This window comes from Camelina sativa, chromosome 10, assembly GCF_000633955.1.
Source record: "Camelina sativa cultivar DH55 chromosome 10, Cs, whole genome shotgun sequence".
Classification (NCBI taxonomy): Eukaryota; Viridiplantae; Streptophyta; class Magnoliopsida; order Brassicales; family Brassicaceae; genus Camelina; species Camelina sativa.
In genome coordinates, this window is record NC_025694.1 from 11,408,429 (window position 1) to 11,425,721 (window position 17,293).

The window sequence follows — 17,293 nt, forward strand, 5'->3', positions numbered from 1 at the left end:
TCATTTGTTTGTTATATTTAGTTTGTTTTGTTTAGTGTTTGAGATTCTATTTTGATTTTTAGTTATTATAACAAAAAATAAGGGATCTAAATACATAATAAGTTATTTATACACTATGATTTTTTTTTTTGGTCAAAAATTTATTCACTATGATTAAGTCACATTTTTCCTAATGATTAATTATTTTACACAATCTAAGTTAAATCAACTTAATTTTTATATGTCAAATATTCTAATATTAATAATGTTGACTAACAATAAAATGAGGATTTAACCTGTGTTAGCACAACTTTAATGATATTATTAATTGCAATATATCCTCTTTATAACTCATCTACTATATAACCATATTATATAATACTTTAAAAAAATTTAATTTTACATATTCGTAATTTTTTAAAAAAAATTTAAGTTTTTATATATTAGTTATAATATTTGAATAAATGTGAATTAAAGTTCTTCTTACGTGAAAAATCAAAGCTCACAGATTTTGGAAATAAATTTTGTTTTCTTTGTTTGTAAAGGATTCAGAGATATAATATATTCAATACACAATAGAAAGTGTTGTCAAATATATCATAGTTTTTGTTTCCATATTGATTATGCTGTATTTTTTAGTTAGAATGATATGTAAAATATTTAGAAAACAAAATCTGAAGTAATGTTATTTTTGGAATTCTTTTAGAGATTAACTTTGTAAATAAATACAAATAAAATGGCAGAACCCAGAATGTACTTCAAAGATGTATATATAGATAATCTAAAAGTGCTCAAATTAACTATATAAAGTCTATAAGTAAATGTGGTAAGTAGAATTCAAGCGTCTGTCCCAAGTTCGTTCTATTTTTTTTTTTAATTGACTATAGATTAAAGTTTTCTCTAGTCTCACTACAAAATATAAGATATGATTACTTTATATTTAGAATAAATTTAAATTTTTACACTATTTGTTGTAAAATAAAAAATATAGAGTAATAGATTGAAGTTAAACTCTATTTGTATATAAGAAGAGATTCTTACACAATGATCCAATTTTTTTGTTTTTGCCATTTGTTTCAGGAATTTTCAATTTTGCCATTTTTTTCATTTTTAAATAATGAAATATTTCAAAGTTTTTTTCATAAAACACATACTTCGTAACAAAAACTATACCCTAAAAAAAACTGGAACCTAATAAACCCAAACATCATGTGTAAATTTATGTTCCTAAATATAAAAAGGTGGCATTTTGAAAAAAAAATGGACAAATGGTAAAACCTATAAACACTTCTTAAATAACTGAATAAGTCCCTATCTAGTAATTAACTCATATAAGAATTACTCTATTTTAGAATTAAAATAGATGATGGGATCCTTGGAAATGGTCTTAAACTTCATTGGTTTTAAAAAGATTACTTATCCGTTTTCATATTGTAGTAAGATTTGTACATCAGAAGTTCTGACTGATTTAACTAAATAAATAGCCAATGATATATCGACTTAAAGAGTATCAATCAATAACAATAGTGATCATGCAATGCTGTGGATTATCCTCTACATGCACAAGTATAAAGAATTTGTACTTGATATAGACCACCGCACCTGCATACAAATTGTGAGAGCAAATGTTCCATTAACAGGTCGAGGACCAATGGGGACCCAAAATAGCTCAGCCAATTGAATCTCAAGATAGCGAAATGAAGTTGCAGTTGCAATGCTTCATAAAATAATTGAGTATACCTTTTTCTTTCTTTTTTTTTGTTTTTGTTTTTGTTTTTGCATGCCCTTATTTTTGTGTTATTTTGCGTTTTAAACTTCTTCTTTTTTTTTTTTTTTTTTTTAAAAACTTTGTGTGGCCAATTTATTAGAAACACTTACTTCTCAATGAGGCAAACGTAACTTTCCTTTATTGTTCCACATTGTTGGCTATATCTGCGAGTGGTGTCCAAATATGAACTCATTATCCAATTCTCTCCTTTTAATATTTCGCACGTGTAGAGTAGGTTTTTTTTATTTTAAACTGAAAATTATGGCTATAATATATCGGGCCGTTTCTCGTAGACATATATCAACTTAGTTGTTGTTTTTTGTTAAGGAAATTTAATGATATTAGTTATTCAAGTTGTACATGGAAAATAAAAAAAAATACATACTGATACACAATTGTTAATTGTATGAAAGCTGGTGCCGTTATACAAAACTGCATCTACTTATGAACTAGGACAAACTGATTAAGTTAAACTTTCTAAGTAATAATGATTTTAATATACATGTGCCTTACTTGATAAGACTATCATGCGCATGTAGTTGTCGAATGATGACATGCTTGAAGACTAGTTTCAATTTTAGATTATTATACTATTTTTTCGTACGTCATATCAATTGAACATGTGAACGATCCGTTAGATTGTTCCAAAACATAATGGGAAGTGAACTAATGTGAATGCGTAATGGTGTTGTTACGTCAAATTCTTGAGATTATAATGGTTCGATAAACTCAAAATGGCGATCTCATTATCACATCAATATCATGGATAGTTTTGTTTGTATGTCAACGTAATTTAATTGCCGGTATGAAACTTAATCGTTGTTTTATGTGTTTAAGAAAATGTTGCTATATAATGATCCGGTCTATGATTTTGCGATAATTGTATATATATTAGATTAAGTTTCATCGAATTGTAGATTTACGAAAGTGTGTAAATGCTAATATTATCCAGAGATATATATATATATATATATATATATATATATATATATATATACACACACACAAGTGCCATGTGATTGCAAATGGTGTGTATCCAAGTTCCAAGTCTTCAAGGGGACCAAAGTGTTCGATCTCATCCATAATTGCTGTTTCCATCTTCTGTCTCCAATCCCCCAAACTTGATAACCTCATTTTTGTGTAAGGGGTAAAATTATGAGGCTTCAGAAGAATGAAATAATTAAGTTTCATGGTTAGTTAACTGTAGACTTATCATGAAATTTTTACCTCATGTGAATTATGCATGGATCTATTGCATATTATTTGGTCGTAATCGATCAACAAATATCAATAGAATATTGAAACGTCAGTGCTTGATGGTTGCACAAGTTAGTGAAATTTGGTAGATATGTAGTTAATTGACTAAATGATGTTAGTCCAATTATTAGTTAGATCATTATCATAAATATAAAGATTGTAGCTCATTTTTATATTTAGGCATGATGATCGTAAAAGAATATATTTATCCCACAAATCAATCAAAACATAGTAAATACGCAATTACTAAAAGCTACCTAGTGTTTTTGTCTGTTTCTTCACAAATGGTTGCAGACAAAAACAAAGATTCTTTGTCATTTCTCCAACTGCTAATCCTTTTTTGTTGTCAACTCCAACTATAAATCCTCTATAACCCACTGTTCTATAAGTATCTTCTTAATTATTCATTTTTTTGGTTCAATTTTTTTCAGTTAAAATTTCGACCAATATTTATTTTTCTCCCCAGTCTCCCTACCTAGTGAATATATGTGTGCCTAGTTACTAGCTAGTCTTTTTTTTTTTTTTTTTTTTTTTTTTNCAGTTACTAGCTAGTCCATTTGCTTGAATTGGGATCTTATGTATTTGTCAAATGGGATCTTACATATTCTCTTTATTTAAAATTTCTCAAAAGTCATTTGTTCATTACTAAAAGCTAATTTTGCATGACTGCATTTCTAAAGGGTAAATTAATAGGGGAACCCCTATATGAAAAATACGCAATATGAAGTTTTACAGAAATTTAAAATATTTTTTTAACCTCTAGTTTGTTATTAATTATTAATCAAATTCAACCCGTTTTTACTATTAACTATATAGTGTAGAAAGATCTAAAAGATCCTCTAGTTAATATGAGATATTGTAATATTTCTTATTTAGATATTATATATTTGTAATCATTATAGTTTAGGAAACTCTTGTACTATATAATTCTATGTAACCTAAAGCTTATTCTCATGAGAGTCAATATACTATTTCTTAAACACTAAGGGGGATTTATTCAACTTGACATGTTAAGTGATTTGTGTGAAATTTACAAATTCTATGTTATTCAATCATGGATTTTAAAAATTCTATTAAAATCCGTTGTTATTGAACTGATGATTTAAAAAACTACTTTAAAATCCATTAAAATCCACTGTTATTGAACTGATGATTTAAAAATCTACTTTAAAATCTACGGTTATTCAAAATAGTTTTGTGGATTAGGATTTTAATAATTTTTAGGATTCTGGAGGATTTGTTTAGTTAAAAATACAGAACTTCAAATCTCATGGTTTTAGGTGGGATTTGAAAGAATTTTACAGAAAATCATATGAACTTCCCTAAAATCTATCAAAATTCTAAATTTCCTAAATCCCATCAAATTCTCCAAAATCATGCTTTGAGTACACCCCCTAAGGTGTTCTTTTCTCATCACATCTCATACATGGTATCAGAACCACAATGATCTAACGATCGGCTTCGTTCCTGTTTCTAAGCTATATGCTTCTTCCTTTTATATTTTTATTTTTTGTTAAGCCAAGTGCTTCCACATTCAAGTTCATCATGAACCTCTGAATCTAAGCCATCAACCTTCTTTTATTTAACTCTATTATCTTAGACCTCTGAATCTAAGCCCAATGCTTCTCTTTTTTTTTTAATAATTTTATTATCAAGCCAAAAGTGCTTTTATCATTCAAGCTTTTTATGAGCCTCTGAATCAAAGCCATAGTGCTTCTTTAAATTATTAAAAAAAAACCATCTTATTTTCCAGTTTTCGAGCCATGAATGCTTCTTCAAAATTTTATACGTTATCTTTCAATCCAGTAAAAAAAAAAATCACATCTGTTTACAACCATCACCATGTTCACCAGAGTCATCACCAAGACGTCGGAGCACGCTTAGATAGTGTTGTTCAAGCACGTGCTCTACCATTCTACTAAGATCAATCTCAAGCCATTAATTCCACATTAGCTCCATTACCACCTTGAGATTGAGGGGGCGTGTAGAAAGATCTAGAAGATCCTCTAGTTAATATGAGATATTGTAATATTTCTTATTTAGATATTATATATTTATAATCATTATAGTTTAGGGAACTCTTGTACTATATAATTCTATTTAACCTAAAGCTTATTATTTAACCTAAAGCTTATTCTCATGAGAGTTAATATACTATGTCCTAAACACTAAGATGTTCTTCTCTCATCACATCTCTTACATATAGTATTTTTTTTTTTTAATAGGCATACGTGATTGTCATATTGTCAAGATTTTGATGCACATTCCCTTTTATACAATTTGAAGCAATACAATACACAACTCCATACCACCGAATCAAGATCTACCTCATCTCTTCTGTAAGCAACGAATCACCTTATCCGAGTCCCTATCTCAAACTCAACTTAACTCTCCATCATGAAATCCTACCTCCCTAGTTCAATTGCGAGCATTTTATTTCATCGTTACCACTTATCTGAACTCGCTTTTTTTTTGGAAAATGTGAAGTCTTATAAAACTAAAGAAAAAAACTAATACGTATAAAAAACGTTTTTTTTTTTTCACTTCTATAGTACTAACCATAAAGAAAATAATTAGGTGTTCTTGATGAATATATAGAAGCCAAAAGTATACTCCTAAAAACGGTTAGTTATGGTTATGTTTGATGGTATATATATACGTGACCGGAAAAATAGAATGGGCCTCGTGAAGTATTGGATTAAGGACCAATTTTTTCACNCTTTTGTCTCTAACGATTAACGAGTGAGTATTATTCTTCTCATTTTCTGTGACAATTTAATAAAATGTTGAAAAAAAGAAGTGTACTACTTGAAAGTTGAAAGAAAACAGTTCTNCGATACTTATTTCAATTTTTATAATTTTGTAACAATAATACTATAATAGTATCCCTTTAATCAAAAGAGGAATCCTTGTGAAGCAAGCAACACTGATGCACTCTTTTCGCTTCAAGGTTCAATTAACCAAATCAGGCAAGACTCAAACTCTTCAAATCATGTGAACAAATAAACCATAGTGGAGCAAATTTCTCTCCAAGTCGAAAGCTAATCTACTCAATTTATTGGGCCCAAAACTATGGGCCTAAACCCGTTCTGATTTATGACCATGGATGCATATGGAATTGATTCGACCAGTGTTTTTTTTTTTTCCGTCTACATCTTGACTTACATATATGACTTTGAATAATCAGTTTGTACAGATAATTTAACCAGACCAGCCTTTGTTTGGTAATTAATTATCATATACAGTCTATGAATTTAAAACACATTTCAGTTTCACTATTTGTAATATGATCATCATCTTAAGTACTAAATTCGAACACACTACATAGGTTTGGCGCAAGAACATAATATATTATAGGTTTAGATATAATACAAAGTACAGCGGTAATTAAAGCTCAACTACTTATTCTTTTGATCCTTATTTCTGCATTCATTAAGTAAGCTGCCAATATAGTATTTTCTATTTTTCCATCTTTAAGTCTTATCATCTTATGCATGTATGATTCTGTTAAGGTAGTATAACAAGAACGCTCATATTAGCGGTGTTGGCTCCTCTCTCTCCGACCTGGTGATCCTCCACCATTTCCATCGCCTGAGCCACCACCTTCACCTGCGTGCCCGGTCCCACTTCCATGGCCAGAACCACCGTCTGTGGCTCCTCCTCCTCCGGAACCAGACCCAAATCCAGTTCCTGACCCCGAACCTGAACCAAACCCGAATCCACCTCCTTCTGGTGACGAACCAGAACCAGAACCATAGCCATAACCACCTCCTGGGGTTGAACCCCATCCCCAACTATATCCCCAATTAGGTCCATGAGCCGAACCGCTTGAACCGGTGGATCCTCCGGTTGGACTACTCGGTGTAGCGGCTGCATTAGAAGGTGTTCCAGACTCTTCTCCTCCATGAACAAACGAGAAGGCTAAGAGTAGAGACATTATTGCCACCAATGTAAAGAACTCACCCTTCATTTCTCTCATGAAATAAAATATCAGGTTTAGCTCTTTCTCTATGGCTCATCCCGTTAAGACTTTATATACGCAATAACACAAGAACGCGCATTAGACACGTATTATAACTATTCTAGTTATGTGATGAATCTAAATGAAAAAAAAAAAAATGAATCTTTAAGTAAATGCCAATAGCAAAAAAAAAATCTTTAAGTAAAAAGGAGATGAAGTTAGTGACATCCGTGAGATGTCTCTCTTTTCAGACATGTGAGAATCCGATTTTAGGGTTAGAATTAAAATGTCGGTTTATGTGATATCTTTTTAAGGCTTCCATAGTAATGAGTCACACCACTCATGCTTTGTGCTATTTTTGTTGTTACCCCCACTAACTCTTTGGACATTATTATTTTTTTATTTTTCCTTATTTGGGTCAAAATTTATTTCGTATTCTTCATATCATTTCAATAAAAAGAAAGTGCAATAACAATGTTATAGCATATTAGCATGTAATATAATAACATGTGAAACGGTTCCGTGAATATAACTTGTGCATGTAACGTTTTTGAGAATCATTTTCAATGCGTTTAGTGTATTAAATGTTTTTCTTTTGTCTCTAACGATTAACGAGTGAGTATTATTCTTCTCATTTTCTGTGACAATTTAATAAAATGTTGAAAAAAAGAAGTGTACTACTTGAAAGTTGAAAGAAAACAGTTCTCGTGACTTGTTGACAAATGTCAGCTCACAAATTCTAAAAAAGTCTGTCGCTATCTCTCTAGAGATTTCCACTGGGAGAGTAATTGAAAATTATGTTGTTGGCAGTTAAGATAATTCCTACCTCGAAGACTTTTTTCGTGTGTTTCGGGGGGTCTATGNTTATTGGGCCCAAAACTATGGGCCTAAACCCGTTCTGATTTATGACCATGGATGCATATGGAATTGATTCGACCAGTGTTTTTTTTTTTTCCGTCTACATCTTGACTTACATATATGACTTTGAATAATCAGTTTGTACAGATAATTTAACCAGACCAGCCTTTGTTTGGTAATTAATTATCATATACAGTCTATGAATTTAAAACACATTTCAGTTTCACTATTTGTAATATGATCATCATCTTAAGTACTAAATTCGAACACACTACATAGGTTTGGCGCAAGAACATAATATATTATAGGTTTAGATATAATACAAAGTACAGCGGTAATTAAAGCTCAACTACTTATTCTTTTGATCCTTATTTCTGCATTCATTAAGTAAGCTGCCAATATAGTATTTTCTATTTTTCCATCTTTAAGTCTTATCATCTTATGCATGTATGATTCTGTTAAGGTAGTATAACAAGAACGCTCATATTAGCGGTGTTGGCTCCTCTCTCTCCGACCTGGTGATCCTCCACCATTTCCATCGCCTGAGCCACCACCTTCACCTGCGTGCCCGGTCCCACTTCCATGGCCAGAACCACCGTCTGTGGCTCCTCCTCCTCCGGAACCAGACCCAAATCCAGTTCCTGACCCCGAACCTGAACCAAACCCGAATCCACCTCCTTCTGGTGACGAACCAGAACCAGAACCATAGCCATAACCACCTCCTGGGGTTGAACCCCATCCCCAACTATATCCCCAATTAGGTCCATGAGCCGAACCGCTTGAACCGGTGGATCCTCCGGTTGGACTACTCGGTGTAGCGGCTGCATTAGAAGGTGTTCCAGACTCTTCTCCTCCATGAACAAACGAGAAGGCTAAGAGTAGAGACATTATTGCCACCAATGTAAAGAACTCACCCTTCATTTCTCTCATGAAATAAAATATCAGGTTTAGCTCTTTCTCTATGGCTCATCCCGTTAAGACTTTATATACGCAATAACACAAGAACGCGCATTAGACACGTATTATAACTATTCTAGTTATGTGATGAATCTAAATGAAAAAAAAAAAAATGAATCTTTAAGTAAATGCCAATAGCAAAAAAAAAATCTTTAAGTAAAAAGGAGATGAAGTTAGTGACATCCGTGAGATGTCTCTCTTTTCAGACATGTGAGAATCCGATTTTAGGGTTAGAATTAAAATGTCGGTTTATGTGATATCTTTTTAAGGCTTCCATAGTAATGAGTCACACCACTCATGCTTTGTGCTATTTTTGTTGTTACCCCCACTAACTCTTTGGACATTATTATTTTTTTATTTTTCCTTATTTGGGTCAAAATTTATTTCGTATTCTTCATATCATTTCAATAAAAAGAAAGTGCAATAACAATGTTATAGCATATTAGCATGTAATATAATAACATGTGAAACGGTTCCGTGAATATAACTTGTGCATGTAACGTTTTTGAGAATCATTTTCAATGCGTTTAGTGTATTAAATGTTTTTCTTTTGTCTCTAACGATTAACGAGTGAGTATTATTCTTCTCATTTTCTGTGACAATTTAATAAAATGTTGAAAAAAAGAAGTGTACTACTTGAAAGTTGAAAGAAAACAGTTCTCGTGACTTGTTGACAAATGTCAGCTCACAAATTCTAAAAAAGTCTGTCGCTATCTCTCTAGAGATTTCCACTGGGAGAGTAATTGAAAATTATGTTGTTGGCAGTTAAGATAATTCCTACCTCGAAGACTTTTTTCGTGTGTTTCGGGGGGTCTATGACTGTGATATGCGTTATTCTTAGTTTTAAAAGAAATAGTTGAGAATTTATAAATTGTATAGTATAATAGTACTTTTCCATAATATTTTCCGAGAGGAAACCATTACCTCCTGATGTAGAAGCACCTAGATTTGAAAATAAGTTAGTGGCTAAAAAGTTTTTTTTTCAAGTTAAAGGAATTGATTATGATTAGTGAGATATTTTCCCGGGATTATTACAGAAATAGACATTTGTTGAACTAAATATTTGAATTTAGGAACTTTTGTCCATACTTATGATGAGATCAGACATTTTTTTTTTCAATTTTATCCTTGACTCTCTATATCTTCTCCCTTTTCTTTCTTGTTTCTTCTCCGACCAACACCATCTAACAGATCCAACAAATTTAATGAATTTAATAAATTATGTTTTATATAAAGGAAACTAAACCCTACAAGAATCATATCTAGAGAACCCAAGAGTTCAATCATAAACACTAATTGGATTAAAACTTTTTATTCATTTCCAAATCTAACCAAAACTAAAAATTACATGTTTTGTAATTGACAAATCTTGAATAAAATTAGTAGTAGATAACTGGTTCAATCGCCAGCGTTGAACGACGACAGATGAAACTTTCTTCACCGGAGTTCAGATCTGCTTACTGCCGAGAAAGCTTCAGAAGAAGATTAAGGGTTCTTCTTTTTTAACCATCGGAAAGACACGGACTGTCGGAGATATCTAAGCAGCCAGTAAGTCTCTCTTTAGTTTACGATAGAGAGATTTGAGAGTCTGAGAAAAAGATTGACTCACGGCGGAGAGAAAGAGAGAAAACAAACTTGAGCATTGATGAGGAAGTAAGGACAATTTCGTCTTTACAGTCGAAATAAAATACCTGTTTCTGTAAGCACGGACAATAAGTCCTAAATCAGTAAGATTCTGAAAAAAATGTCTTATTCTGTAATTGTTCCGATATTTTCCCCCATGTTCTAAAACATGTCTATATCAGCCTTGTACTTTCATTTAATAGAACTGAAATAGTTGGATGTAAAGACGATACAATATAGTATTGTATATATTTACATGGCATTCTACAAGAAGATATTTATATGCAATAAAGCGATCATGTATGTTTGTTAAAAAAAAAAAAAAAAACTCTATCGATTGAAAGATGCAACTAGACAGTAAAATCATAAGATTGACACCTTCATTGCAGATCAGAACTTGATGATCCATGATGCAGCGCATCTTCGACGCAAAAGTGACGATCATCACGTTTGAGCTCATTCACTATTTAGGTTTTGTTTCTTATGGGCTTAATGTATATTTGAGCTTGTATTTGTTTGCTTCTTGTTTTGGTTAAGGTTTTCATCCTCTTCCTCTTATTTAAAGAGACGTGAGTCAATAAAGTTAATTAATCGATTATTGAATAAACAAGTTTGAAGAGAGCTTTGTGTAAAGCCTAGAGAAGAGGACTTTCAACCTAAGAGCTTGTGTTCAAGCCCTGCAAGGAGGACTTGCAAAACCACATCGATATTGCTCCCGATCTCGACCTTATNTACCCCCACTAACTCTTTGGACATTATTATTTTTTTATTTTTCCTTATTTGGGTCAAAATTTATTTCGTATTCTTCATATCATTTCAATAAAAAGAAAGTGCAATAACAATGTTATAGCATATTAGCATGTAATATAATAACATGTGAAACGGTTCCGTGAATATAACTTGTGCATGTAACGTTTTTGAGAATCATTTTCAATGCGTTTAGTGTATTAAATGTTTTTCTTTTGTCTCTAACGAGTGAGTATTATTCTTCTCTTTTTCTGTGACAATTTTAATAAATTGTTGAAAAAAAGAAGTGTACTACTTGAAAGTTGAAAGAAAACAGTTCTCGTGACTTGTTGACAAATGGCAGCTCACACATTCTAAAAAGGTCTGTCGCTATCTCTCTAGAGATTTCCACTGGGAGAGTAATTGAAAATTATGTTGTTGGCAGTTAAGATAATTCCTACCTCGAAGACTTTTTTCATGTGTTACGGGGGGTCTGTGACTGTGATATGCGTTATTCTTAGTTTTAAAATAANTACATCTTGACTTACATATATGACTTTGAATAATCAGTTTGTACAGATAATTTAACCAGACCAGCCTTTGTTTGGTAATTAATTATCATATACAGTCTATGAATTTAAAACACATTTCAGTTTCACTATTTGTAATATGATCATCATCTTAAGTACTAAATTCGAACACACTACATAGGTTTGGCGCAAGAACATAATATATTATAGGTTTAGATATAATACAAAGTACAGCGGTAATTAAAGCTCAACTACTTATTCTTTTGATCCTTATTTCTGCATTCATTAAGTAAGCTGCCAATATAGTATTTTCTATTTTTCCATCTTTAAGTCTTATCATCTTATGCATGTATGATTCTGTTAAGGTAGTATAACAAGAACGCTCATATTAGCGGTGTTGGCTCCTCTCTCTCCGACCTGGTGATCCTCCACCATTTCCATCGCCTGAGCCACCACCTTCACCTGCGTGCCCGGTCCCACTTCCATGGCCAGAACCACCGTCTGTGGCTCCTCCTCCTCCGGAACCAGACCCAAATCCAGTTCCTGACCCCGAACCTGAACCAAACCCGAATCCACCTCCTTCTGGTGACGAACCAGAACCAGAACCATAGCCATAACCACCTCCTGGGGTTGAACCCCATCCCCAACTATATCCCCAATTAGGTCCATGAGCCGAACCGCTTGAACCGGTGGATCCTCCGGTTGGACTACTCGGTGTAGCGGCTGCATTAGAAGGTGTTCCAGACTCTTCTCCTCCATGAACAAACGAGAAGGCTAAGAGTAGAGACATTATTGCCACCAATGTAAAGAACTCACCCTTCATTTCTCTCATGAAATAAAATATCAGGTTTAGCTCTTTCTCTATGGCTCATCCCGTTAAGACTTTATATACGCAATAACACAAGAACGCGCATTAGACACGTATTATAACTATTCTAGTTATGTGATGAATCTAAATGAAAAAAAAAAAAATGAATCTTTAAGTAAATGCCAATAGCAAAAAAAAAATCTTTAAGTAAAAAGGAGATGAAGTTAGTGACATCCGTGAGATGTCTCTCTTTTCAGACATGTGAGAATCCGATTTTAGGGTTAGAATTAAAATGTCGGTTTATGTGATATCTTTTTAAGGCTTCCATAGTAATGAGTCACACCACTCATGCTTTGTGCTATTTTTGTTGTTACCCCCACTAACTCTTTGGACATTATTATTTTTTTATTTTTCCTTATTTGGGTCAAAATTTATTTCGTATTCTTCATATCATTTCAATAAAAAGAAAGTGCAATAACAATGTTATAGCATATTAGCATGTAATATAATAACATGTGAAACGGTTCCGTGAATATAACTTGTGCATGTAACGTTTTTGAGAATCATTTTCAATGCGTTNTGTACTTTCATTTAATAGAACTGAAATAGTTGGATGTAAAGACGATACAATATAGTATTGTATATATTTACATGGCATTCTACAAGAAGATATTTATATGCAATAAAGCGATCATGTATGTTTGTTAAAAAAAAAAAAAAAAACTCTATCGATTGAAAGATGCAACTAGACAGTAAAATCATAAGATTGACACCTTCATTGCAGATCAGAACTTGATGATCCATGATGCAGCGCATCTTCGACGCAAAAGTGACGATCATCACGTTTGAGCTCATTCACTATTTAGGTTTTGTTTCTTATGGGCTTAATGTATATTTGAGCTTGTATTTGTTTGCTTCTTGTTTTGGTTAAGGTTTTCATCCTCTTCCTCTTATTTAAAGAGACGTGAGTCAATAAAGTTAATTAATCGATTATTGAATAAACAAGTTTGAAGAGAGCTTTGTGTAAAGCCTAGAGAAGAGGACTTTCAACCTAAGAGCTTGTGTTCAAGCCCTGCAAGGAGGACTTGCAAAACCACATCGATATTGCTCCCGATCTCGACCTTATCCTTATTGCTTCTTCGTCAAGTTACGACGTTCTAAGCAAGATCCGTTCATGAATCCGAGTTCTCCTAGAGATCTAGCGTTCTCGTACGTTAATTAAGCTTCCGCTCTCTATCAGTTGGTATCAGAGCCATCACGTTCCTGGTGATTTGATTTCCTTACAATGGATTTTAAGTTGGAAATTCCCGAGTTCCACGGAGAATTTTCTAGTGATTTATTATTAGATTGGCTTGTGGATGTTGAAGAGATTTTTGACTTTCAAAGCCTTACAGAGGATCAATTTGTTTCGCTTGTGGTAAAAAAATTTGGAGGACATGCAGCACCATGGTGGCAGCAAGTGAAGACAACACGCAAGCGTGAAGGCAAAAACCCTATCAGATCTTGGGATAAACTTAAGCAGAAGTTGTGTGCACACTTTTTGCCTCATCATTACCCCAGTTTGGTGTACAATCGTTTGCAAAATTTGAAACGACAAACACGTTTGGTGGATTACACGGAGAGTTGTTTCATTCAAGTCCAAAACGTTGTCGATGAGCATATCTACGATGTTGTTGGTGTTGATTTGTGCACTTTGAAACTCGCCTCCAATGAAGACAATGATGTTGTCGACGTGAAAGAACCCGACAACAGAGAAGACAATGACGTCGGCGAAGAAAACGGTGATGACAAGGATTTGAATCCTATGGTGTATGATGCATATCTAAAGGCCGATGTCAATGATAAAGAAGGTGGTGATGTTGTCCAGGACGACAAAGAATTGGAAAACGTTGATATCGTTGCAGGAAACGATGATGATTGTTTAAACGACGCGAACGCCGACGTCCCTGAAAAGAGTTTTGTGGGTAACTTCATGTTGAGTGATGGTGATTATCCTCTCATGAACCATAGTTCATTTCTTCCAAGTGAAGATATTTACAAGGAGATCTCTTGTCTGCCAGTGTACGACGTTGAAGACGAGGCCGACGTGATGGTGGTGTTCGACGAAAATGTTTTCCACAACAACAACACTTTTGTAGTTCTTAGTGGGGAACCAGTTTTCGATGACCCAATCTTCGACGTGTATGAAGAAAACGACAAGTCACTCTTTGATAGTAATGGTGGTGAAGAATTTAAAGATTTACACGACGAATATGTTGCAGGTTTAATCGAAATTCAAAGGTTAAAGGTAGCAAGACTTGAATTTTCTGTAGTCACTAATCACGTTGATGTGAAGAACGTCGATGCCCTTGTGATTGAAAGGGTGTTAAACACAAAGTTTTCACCAATTGAATTGTTTGAAGTCGTCAACCTCTTTAACAAGCAGGACGAAGATTTTCATATGGATAAGAGAACCCATGTGAATTCCATAGATTCAACAACTTGTCACCGACAGCGCAAGCAAGAACCTCCAGACCATGGTCGAAACGAGATTATATTTTCTCACAATGAGTTCGATCTTGACCAGAAGATCTATGGTATTCTAATGACTGATATATCTAATGAGGATAATCCCTGTTGGGGTGATTTTTACAAAGAAGACAGAGAGATAATTGAAGTTCAAGTGATTGAGTTCACCAAACCTCTGGCATTTTGTCAGCACTGACGATTAAGTACAGAAATTTTACTTGTGAGCTGCAAGACTAATCAAACAGATGAAGGAATCTACGTGTGTAGCTCAAAAATAGAGTTTATGAATTGGGCTTTGGGACACGAAAACCCAATGAAAGTTCAGTCTTATGGTAAACGTGTCGTCTACGAGACAGACGTATGCATCATAAATCCCATTACTTTGTTTCTTTCCAATGGAGCTGTTGTGGATAAAGACAAGTGGGTTATAGTGGATTTTTGTGTGGAAGATAACATAATTACTATGCTAGTTTCACGAGAGCTTGAGGACGTGTCGTATGAAGTCACCATCACTATGGATTTTATTCTCGCTGTGTATAAAGCAATCACTACAGTCATTTGTGGAGAAAAAGGAATATATTTGGTGTTGTTTGATGTACGGGAGGAAGTGCAAAGTGAGCTGCAAAGTAAGCTGCGAAGTGAGCTGAGTTACGTAATTGATATTATGCATTTAGTATTAGAGATATCACCCTCGATCAATCATCAATATACAATGATGGTGGAATGTCGTGCAAATATTTTTGTGAACAGAGGAGAGTCCAGGATCAGAGTCACATGTGTTTTTCTCATGCGTATGTGGCTGTCTTCTATAAGGGTTTCAATGAGTCTTGGCAAAGTGGAGATAGTGAACTATTCTTGTTTGGTGCCTCAGTTTGACTCTTTATTGACTTGTGTCTTTGTTGACTGGGATACTTGTACATGTTTGTGGCTGTTGTGGGATATTTTATCATTTATGGTTTCTCTGAAAAGAAGCAAAGATGTGCCAATCAAATTTTTGGAGTTCTCAATGGGGGTCACAACATTTCTTAGGTGGATGTATAATGTGTTGAATTACCAAAAGAATGACACGGACGTAATATTTGTTGGTGGAAGCAAGAAGATTCCCCTTTTTCTAATTGCGGGTTCTTTTGTCCTAGTATTTGTTGGTGGTGATTTGTCAAAGGTCCAAATTATGCATCACCGCCAGGATTTCGTCAACGTGACATCCACATTGTGCTGGAGTGGAGCTTTACAATGGGTAAGCAGAGCTGTTCGTAACCCACTAGCTGATTCCTGTTCCATATCCATTTGGTTTAGTTGTTGGAGAGTCGTTACTTGCGCATCAAGAAAGCTATTAACGTGTGGAAAATTCAGCCTCATCTTGGCTTGTTTTTCTAACAACCTTCGGTTCATGGTGGGTGAGCAGATTACAAATGCGGTTGTCGTTGTGTTGATGTGGAAGTTATTTGCTTACAGCTTTGATATGCATGCCCCATTTCTTTCTCACACAAAAATCACAAAGAGTAGCATTGAGGTGCTGTTTTGGGTTTACCTTCGCTACAAGCAAAATCACCTTTGGGTTGTTGTGGGTACTTTGGGTGTCCTACTTGCTGCTGGTGATGTATTGCAGGTTCTTAATGCCAACTATTTATTGTTGGTTCGTAATAATGTGCCTACATGGAGAAACATAGGTGTTCAGAATTCACTATCGGACATTTCCACAAAACTTAGGTGCAGGGGTGTCGTTGCTTGCGGACAAAGCAAGTTGTTGTTGATGTCCTCAACGGGCAAAGCAGCAAACGATCAGCAGCGTGACATGGTGTTTGATCCAAGTGATGTCTTATGCATTTTGTTTACGATGGATCGTTTTTTCCCTCGTGCATTTGACCATGTGTCAATATTTTCACCAAACAAGGATAAAAGATCTATGGAAAAAGTGGATCTCTTGGTCACTCGTGTTCAAGCGAGCTTGGAAGCCACAATTGTTTTAACAAAGACTCTATGTGGAGGGCGTTTTAGCACATTGCACTTGAAGCGGAATAAGAAACTCCATGAAATTCTTACACGAAAATATTATGAACTGGTCGACAAAGATACTTTAAACGATCTCAAATTCGGGTCGAATCTTTCTAACCCGGAGGAACTGATGCAGCGCATCTTCGACGCAAACGTGACGATCATCACGTTTGAGCTCATTCATTATTTAGGTTTTGTTTCTTATGGGCTTAATGTATATTTGAGCTTGTATTTGTTTGCTTCTTGTTTCGGTTAGGGTTTTCATCCTCTTCCTCTTATTTAAAGAGACGTGACTCAGTAAAGTTAATTAATCGATTATTGAA

At 34.0% G+C, this 17,293-nt stretch overlaps 3 protein-coding genes across 3 annotated transcripts; all 3 read right to left on the minus strand.

Moving 5' to 3' along the window:
- LOC104718493 lies at positions 6,332 to 7,067 on the minus strand. The gene has a single exon (XM_019230873.1). It carries the CDS (start codon positions 6,908 to 6,910, stop codon positions 6,512 to 6,514), a length of 399 nt encoding a protein of 132 aa, XP_019086418.1. The 5' UTR covers positions 6,911 to 7,067; the 3' UTR covers positions 6,332 to 6,511.
- Positions 8,102 to 8,837, minus strand: LOC104718494. The gene has a single exon (XM_019230874.1). It carries the CDS (start codon positions 8,678 to 8,680, stop codon positions 8,282 to 8,284), a length of 399 nt encoding a protein of 132 aa, XP_019086419.1. The 5' UTR covers positions 8,681 to 8,837; the 3' UTR covers positions 8,102 to 8,281.
- On the minus strand, positions 11,840 to 12,575 carry LOC104718495. The gene has a single exon (XM_019230872.1). The coding sequence runs from the start codon at positions 12,416 to 12,418 to the stop codon at positions 12,020 to 12,022; it is 399 nt and encodes a 132-aa protein (XP_019086417.1). The 5' UTR covers positions 12,419 to 12,575; the 3' UTR covers positions 11,840 to 12,019.